Here is an 8,250-nt window from a genome sequence, read left to right as displayed (position 1 = left end):
GGAAAGCAATTTTTTTTTTTTTTTTTTTTTTTTTTTTGAATAGCCACGCACTGGTGAGTGAGCAAGACAAGGAGCCAGAGCGGAGTAGCCCAGGCAGGAGCTGCTTGGGCAGGTTCCTCGGGGCAAACTGGGCTTCTGCCTGGGAAAGGGGAGGCAGAGGCCCACGGTTTAATGCAAACCTGAGTGAAGAGACCAAAGAGTCACGAAGATGGTCGTATCTCTGGTTGCAAGAGCAGGACGGGTTGCAAACTACTTCCTGGGCAGGGAGGGGAGCAGCATGGCGAGGGCTGAGCGATGCCCTGTGAGGATTCCCGTGGGGGCGGATGCACACACGTTTATTGATAAATACACCAGACACACAGTACAAGAAAAATCAAGCGGAGCCACAACTGAACACAAACTACAAACCTTCACGTTGGCGTGGGGAGCGGCAGGGACCTCCCACCCCACTGGCTGAATGAAGATGTAAACTCTGGGTGATGCCTTCACTACCGTGGGGCTTTTCCAGACTGTAACACAGCCAAGCGCTGGCAACGAGCTCTCCACAACTTGTTGCCTTTTCCCTTGGCCACCTTCCTGCATCGCGACCGGGAGGGACCACGGGCTGTTTTTTGGGGGAAGGGATGTGCTCTCCTTGGAGCCCTGTCAGAGGGTAAACCAGAAGAAAGGAGCTTCTTGGCAAGAGCTGGTCTGGAGGGGGTTGTGCAGGAAGGGGTCCCTCAGGAGAGGGAGCTGAGCAGCCGTCTGTAGATGAAGCCCAGCTTCTCCTGCAGGGCCAGGAAGGTAGGACGCTCCTCCGTGTTACCACTCCAGCACTCCAGCATGATGCTGTAGATCTCGGGAGGGCAGGAGCTGGGCCGGGGAAGGCGGTAGCCCCTGGTAATTTGCCGTACGGTTTCTTGGTTTGTCATTCCTGCAAGGAAGGAGACACCCCTGAATCTCACGTCCCCAGAGGATGCCCTGAAGGTACACACCTGCAGTGGGCCAAGACATCAACTGGCACTGCTGTGAAATGGGGTGTCTCTGCCACGAGGCTGGTAAAAGACAGGCGCTGGGACATCATCCAGCCCATACCACCTCCCTGCCCCCAGCTCCTGCACCCGCTCTGCAAGCCCTGAAAATTCCTCAGTTTCCCCAAAATGGACAACAACTTGCTCTTGCTTTAAGAGCTGCTTCCACACCCCTCGTGGAAGGGACAATATAACAATTTATGACATGTTGGCTTTCGGGGACCATGGGCAAGATGCCGTGGATGGAGGCTGGCAGCTCTACCTTCGTACGGGATCTGTCCATACGTGAAGACTTCGTAGAGCAGGATCCCGTAGGACCAGACATCAGACTTGAGGGAGTAGGTGCGGTAGTTGGCTGCCTCCGGGGCTGTCCACTTCACCGGGATTTTAGTGCTGCTGCTGGTGGAATAAATGTCATCCTGAAAAACAACGGGAGAAGGGGTATGAGGGATGATATGGTGAGCACAGCCGGTGCTTTTGGGGCTTTGATGGGGCTGGGAGAGGGGACTGCGAGGGAATGGCTGCAGCATGGGGCAGTTTGGTGGCCTGGGGTGATGGGAGGGACCACAGTATCCTGCTGACTGACCTTGAGGAGTCGGGCAAGTCCAAAATCAGCGATTTTGCAGGTGAGTTCCTCTCCCACCAGGATGTTTCTGGCCGCCAGATCCCGGTGGACAATGTGCTTCTCCTCCAGGTACCTCATCCCATCCGCCACTTGGCAGGCGATGTTGAGCAGGTGGGAGGTGCCCAGAGACTTCCCTTCAGGACCTGTTAACCCAGACAAGATACAAGCATTGGGACCAATCTAGAAACATCTATTTCGGGTGTTCTGGTTTGGAAGGAGACCCTGTGCCAGCAATGTGGGACTAGGGGAACATGTAAAACCTTGCATTGGAGGTCCTGCCCAACCATCCTGGTTGTACTGCGTGGGAAGTTCAGCACAGCCATGTGCTCCTCAGGACTGGGCTGAGCTCTGAAGAGTGCCCTGTGCTGCAGCGAGGACACAGATGGACGTGTTCAGAGCTAAAGGTGACCTTCTGCCATGCAAATCTCCAGCCCAAATGTCCTACCTTCAAGGTCCAGCTCCTCCAGCACCAAATGCTGCTGGAGCCCCAAACAAGGTCAGTGTCAGGGAGGAGGGGAGTGTACCCAGAAGAAAAACAGGTCTTGATGGGAGTGGTTTGTCTTGTTTCCCTTCAAGACTGATTAGTGAATCAGGAAAAGAAAAGCGAAGAAAAATAAACTGACAGCCAGGTGGTGAGTGGATCATGGCTGCACATGAACAAAACCATGCTGCTGGCCCAGGGGGAGGTTGGGCCATTTCACTCCTAACAGAGTTGCCCAAACACGGCAGTGGGGTTTCTGAGCACTGGTGGGAGCTGATGCACCATGGGTGGGTAAAGAAGGAGGGATGAAGGTCGCTACCAACACTCTTGGGCTCCTGGGGACTGATGTGGACCCAGCCCACATTGGACACCGAAAGGATCATGCCAGACCGTGTCATTGGGTCTTGGGGTCACCCAAGATCGTCTCCACCAAGCGCCCATGGATTGCTCTGCATTTCCACTGATCTAAACAGGACCCAAACCAAGCTCGCACTCTCTTAGGGTGCCCACTTGGGTTTGTAGAGCCATTCTGGGGCACAAAAAGCAACCACAGAGCAGCACTGCCCCAGGACCCCGCTCCCTGTGGTGCTGGCGCGCGTACTCACTGTTGAGGTAGCTGTGGAGGTTGCCTTTCCGCATGAGCTCAGTGATGATGTACACGGGCTCATCCAGCGAGCAGACGGCGTGCAGCTGGATCAGCTTCTCATGCCTCAGGCGCTTCAGGTTCTGAATCTCTTTGGTGAAGTCTTCTGCCTTCATGTCGGCTGGGGGAGAAAACCAACACGATCGTAGCTGCTCATGTGGACGTTGGGAGCTCAGCACCTCCAGCTGGCATGAGGACCTTTCTCCTCCTCGCAGCCCACCCCTGCTCTCAGAGTTCATGTCTGCACACCGTGTCTCAGAGCCAAACACTCAAGGGGTGTTTTCCCCAGGGCTTCGGATCCCTTTTTCAGGATCATATCCCCGTCAGGACTTGATTGATCACAGATCCATTGGATTCGACTTGCCTTATCACAACTTGACGTGACTTATCACAAACCCACTGGATGAAGCCATTTTACAAAGTTGTAGCCCAAGATTCAGTGGGTCCACGGTGGCTACTTGCCAGGTCCTACCCGACTTCGCTTGATAAGACAAACACAGTGACCAAGAGCACTAGGAATCAAAAGGGGGTGAACAATGTGGCAGTGAACGAGAGACCCAGCTGGCCACTGCTAACATCCGCTCCTCCACCTACCTTTTATGATCTTGATGGCCACCGGCACCGAGTTCCTCCACAGTCCTTCCCACACCTCTCCGAAGTAGCCCTCGCCCAGCTTCCTCCGCAGGGTGAACTCCCAGCGCGGGCGCTCCCAGCTGTCCCTCTCGGGAGGGGTCTGTAAAATGGACACGGCAGCTTGGATCAGGACCTGCTGGTGGGGCCTGAACCAGCTCTGGGTGCCCACCAAGGGCTGGGGACTGTGGAGGAGCGAGCAGGACGTGGTGCTCCACCACCTGCGTTTTTCCCTCTGCTAAAGGTTCACTGGGGGCACAAAGCATCACCTCTGCTGGGAGCCAGCCTATGCAAAGGGGAAGATTTTTTGGAGACCACCTGAAATATCGGGAATTCAAGTCATAATTCACTTCACATCAGACCTCAAAGGTGGCTTTTCTCCATTTCCACCAATAAATAAAAAAAATGAGTAAATGAATATTATGTCTGATTTAGGCTACAGCTCATTAAGCATTTGCTTTATCTTACACCTTTCAATTTCGCTCTCAGATTATTCGCATGTTTAATTGCTATTTCTAAATCATAATTGGTAGATGGCATGCTAATCAGGAAACGAGTCGGCAATTTAGGATTAATACTCTAATTGGATTTATGAAGGCCACTCTAATTGTTATGAAAACTATATAAAAGCAACGTAGTCTTATTATACTCTAGGAAAAAAAAAAAAATTGCAAGTGCAGGTATTTCCAGAGTCAGCAGTGAAGGGATTTATTTGTAAAAACACGGTTTCTAGTCTTCAACGCGGAGAAGATATTTCAGAAAAGCCTGTGCACTCTGCCCGGTCAAAAATACACATAGATGTCATGCCCCAGGCTTAACGTGGCTGATAAAAGGTGGTGCTGGCAGCTACATTCATGGGGTATTTTAAATTTAGTTTAATAAAGCTCACATCCCAGGTGGACAGACTAATTATTTCTATTTTTCCTTAATGTCTCGTTCATTTTTTCCCACCCTGGCCGTCTTTGGGATCTCGGCCGCGCCGCCGGCGTACGCACCGCGGGGCTGCAGGGCTGCAGCAAGGGGCTCTGGATGACCTTCCAGTGCTCGGTGTAGAAGGCGAGGAGCTCCTCCATGTCGGGGAAGGGATGGCCCTTCTGTATGTAGAGGCTGCCCCCGGGGCTCTTGCAGATTCGGAAGTGACTGACCTTGGCGTGGTTGCGCACTGCGGGAAGCCCGGGTGGGGGAAAACTCAGCTCGTGCAGTAGCCAGCTCCTTCCCACCTCCCTGCTTTCCTTCTCGCCTCTCCAGGCCCCTGGTCCATTAATTTACCCTAAAGCACCCCAAACTCGCCCCTGGGGTGTTACATCCCACTCCCCATCACCCGCTTTGCTCCCATGTCCTGGGTCAGACGACTCCCTGCCAGGGGCGAGTGGGGCTCATTTGGGCTGGAGCCTTATTAGCGGAGATCGACGCCGCTCCTCGATTCCTGGGTTCAGTTTTGGGTCCCTCACCCCAAAAAGGCCATTGAGTGACTCGAGCGTGGCCAGAGAAGGGCAACGGAGCTGGGGCAGGGTCTGGAGCACAGGTCTGCTGGGGAGCGGCTGGGGGAACTGGGGGGGTTCAGTCTGGAGAAGAGGAGGCTGAGGGGAGACCTCCTGGCCCTCTGCAACTCCCTGCCAGGAGGGGGCAGAGAGGGGGGATGAGTCTCCAGGGATGTGGGGTTCACCGTGAATTTCTCAGGGTTGTTTTTTACGTGGATCAGAGCAGATCGTAACAGCGCTGCCCGGTCTGAAACCCCCTGAATTTAGATTTCTGTATGTGGGAGCAGCCCCAGCCCTGGTACTCTGGAGTGGCAGCGTATTTTTAGACAACCCTCAGATGACAAAAGCTGCTGGAATGAAATCCTGGGAGTTAGTGCCACGAAACCTTCATTAAGCCGCTGTGAATTGTTTATGACTTTCATACCCTGGATGGGAGCAACTTACTTTCCTTTGGCACAGTACCTCGGCAATCCATACCTGCATCTATTAGCTTTTAGAAAGCAGCCAATTCACTTTAACAAGATGCTGTAAAGCACTTTTAAATGTTTTTCACCCCATGCTGACCAAGCCGGGAGCTGCCCCTAAGGAACAGGCTGGTTCCTTTCCCTGTGATAATTTCCTCTGGATGTTTGCCACAAAATTACCTGAGAGAGAGTATTCGCCCTTGCTGCTCTCGCTGTCCCGGACGAGGAAGGAGCCGTGCTGGTTGGGAGGAGAGAGGAGGAGCTGCTCGGCTTCATTTCGGCTGATCTTGCTGAAGTACCAGCTGCGAGGGCAGAGCAGAGGGGTTGGTGTGGCGCAAGGAGATGGTGCACGGACAGGGCCACGTCCACCCCAGGGGCTCCGGGACCCTCTGAGCTGGGGCTCCCTCCCACCGTTTGTTCATCGGCAGCTCAGAGCCTGCAAACCCGGCTGTCACGCACAGCACGGCCAGACTGTGCTGGGGCTGCTTTTGCAGGCACTTGTGTTTTATCGTAACCAGCGAACTGTTTCCTCCAGCAGTGGCTGGTCACTGCTGTATCAAGCTGGCCAGGTCTCAGCTCCATCCCAAACTCAGGAGGTTTACACCCGTGGCTCAGCGCAGCCCCTGGGCTGACAGCCTGTGGTCAATAAAGCACCAACCACCTGGTGCTGCGTGGAAGATGCTCTGGTGGGGTTGAACCCACGTGTCCTGCCAGGAGAGCAACGGCCACATGCACAGGATCACTTTGCATTTCCTGACCTGTAGGTCACGGACACAACCAGCTCTCAGAGCCCGTGGGCAGATCGTAGCAATGAAAATATCTCGGAATTGCCCATCGCTACTCCAGACATGGCAGTGCTGGTTGGGGACCTGCGGGAGCAGGGGACACAGCCAAACCCCTCTTCTGGGCCCGATAGTGCTGAGATTCATCACCAAATGTCCAGTAAGAAAAGGCAGGTTGGCTGCCTGGGTCCCGGCTCAGCGGGGTGCAGGGGAGCGTGGGGAAGAGGCTGCTTCATCCCACCTAAGACAGCCCAGACGTGAGAAGCTGAAAGTTTCGTCATTAGCTGGGATCGCCAGCGTCTGAGAAGCCGTGCAGGAAATTATACGTGATGGGGTTACAGCAGCTGAACAAATTACCACCCAGCTGCGGCTCCGCGGAGTCTGCGCGCTCACGGCTCACTCGGGCTCCAAAGCCACGCGCGTTTGCTGCCAACCGCCCTCCCACAGCGCGGCGTCCCCCTCGCCTCCGTCCTCGGGACAGGGCTGGGCGTGAGCAGTGGGAATAAAGCAGCGAGGTGACCCCACGGTCCTCACTGGTGTGGTCCCAGCACGGTCTAAACCAGACTGGATTTGCCTTTCTCCGGAGAGGGGAGCGAGGGAGGGTCTCTCCATCCCGCCAGCTGCAATCACTGTCCTTGCACACCAGGGCCCCCTCCCAGGCTCCCCCCACTCCTTTCCCAGGGCGATGACACCCGCCCCGTCTGTGCGCTCCCCGTCACTCGGCGTGACTCAGGGCCTGGTACAGAGGGAGCAGCCGTGTCTCGGGGCGCTTTGCCTGGCGTGTTGGGACCAGGCTGCCTTACGCAACGATGAGCCTGGGCTTTCCCCAGCTGAGAGAGGGCTGAGACATCAATCCGAGCTCTGTGTCAGGCGGGAGAGCCCCCAGCCCTGGGTGAGCAGGAGCTGGACGGCAGCAGCACAACCACAGCTTGACCCTACAGAGCTCTGGGCTTCCTGGCAGGTCCCAACCCAAACTGCTTCTCCCTGCACTCCTGGGCCCTTTGGAGCTGGCAGGGCTCAGGTACGAGCTTCCCCAGCTCCCTCCCTCCTTGCTGCCTCCCCTTTAATGCAGGGTAAGAGGGTAAGGAGCCTGTTTATTCACACCATCACCCCGCGTCCCAGCCCAGAGCCACCCCGTCCTGTGCGAGGGTGACGTGCCCGGGCAGGGGGACCAGCACCTCTGCCCCTTAGCACATCCCCCAACCCTTCCTTGCCGTGCCAAATTCCTCCACCCCACTGCTGTGACCTGCAGGACCTTCGCAGCAGGGATGCCCGGGGGAGGGCAGATCCCCCCTCAGTCCCAAAACCGCCAGCGGCCAAAGCAGGGGACGAGGAGCTCGTGCTCCTCACCATCACTGGGGGTGAGCGCTGCCTTTCCCTGGGCAGGGACACGCTGCCCCGGTCCAACCTCCACCCCACCGCAGGTCCAGGGCCCGGGATACTTACGGCCGGTGAGCGGAGGTGCCTTGGCTGAGGTTGGCCACGTACGCAGCGGGAACGTAGCCCATGGCCGGCTCCCCCAGCAGCCGCCGGGCTAAGACATATTCTCCTTCTTCTCTGAGGACACGCAGTTTGTCCCCTGCGCTTACGCTCAGTTCCTCCGCGCTCCGGGCTGTGAAAGCGTATAAAGCGATAAAGAGAGAGGACTTGGGGATGAAGGAAAAGGAGTTCGGCTCCGAGTGCAGCGAAACTGAATCAGAACCAAGATACCCCAGCGAGCAGCTCTCCGGCACGGAGCGGGGACGGAGCTTGTTCCAGAAGGACGTCAGGAAGGTCAAACGCTTCCTGACAAACTGCTCCATCCCCGGGGGATGCGGTGGAGGCGGTGGGCTATGCCCCCGCGCTTCCCGAGGGCAGAGGAAAGGGCAATCCCGGGCTGGTGCCGCCGGCCGGGCAGCTCATGCTGCCATCCCGCGTCCCTCGTGCGCGTCTGGGCGCTCGCCGGCCCTTCCCGGAGAACCTTCCTATTTCTGAAAGTGAAACTGGTTCATCTGGTGGGACGAGTCTGCAGGTGGGATGAGTCTGCAGGCGGGAGTCCCACGCTCAGACCCACGGGCACATCTGGGAGACAGGCACAGCTGGAGCCTGGCTTGCGCTCTCCAAGAAGGAGAAGGTCTTTTTTTTTTTTTTTTTT

The 8,250-nt window shown here is 56.3% G+C and overlaps 1 protein-coding gene across 1 annotated transcript; it reads right to left on the bottom strand.

Annotated features, from left to right (window-relative positions):
* Positions 1-79: 79 nt before the first annotated feature.
* LOC113487590 (tyrosine-protein kinase Srms-like) lies at positions 80-8,189 on the bottom strand. Its single transcript, XM_026862268.1, has 8 exons — positions 7,563-8,189; positions 5,515-5,636; positions 4,385-4,551; positions 3,354-3,492; positions 2,722-2,880; positions 1,597-1,778; positions 1,273-1,429; positions 80-913 (listed from the first exon to the last, which is right to left on the bottom strand). Exons 1-8 carry the CDS (start codon positions 7,916-7,918, stop codon positions 720-722), a joined length of 1,476 nt encoding a protein of 491 aa, XP_026718069.1. The 5' UTR covers positions 7,919-8,189; the 3' UTR covers positions 80-719.
* Positions 8,190-8,250: the final 61 nt, after the last annotated feature.

The sequence above is a fragment of the Athene cunicularia genome (assembly GCF_003259725.1).
Source record: "Athene cunicularia isolate RWA chromosome 20 unlocalized genomic scaffold, athCun1 chr20_part1, whole genome shotgun sequence".
Classification (NCBI taxonomy): Eukaryota; Metazoa; Chordata; class Aves; order Strigiformes; family Strigidae; genus Athene; species Athene cunicularia.
This window is presented reverse-complemented; position numbering and strand designations above follow the sequence as displayed.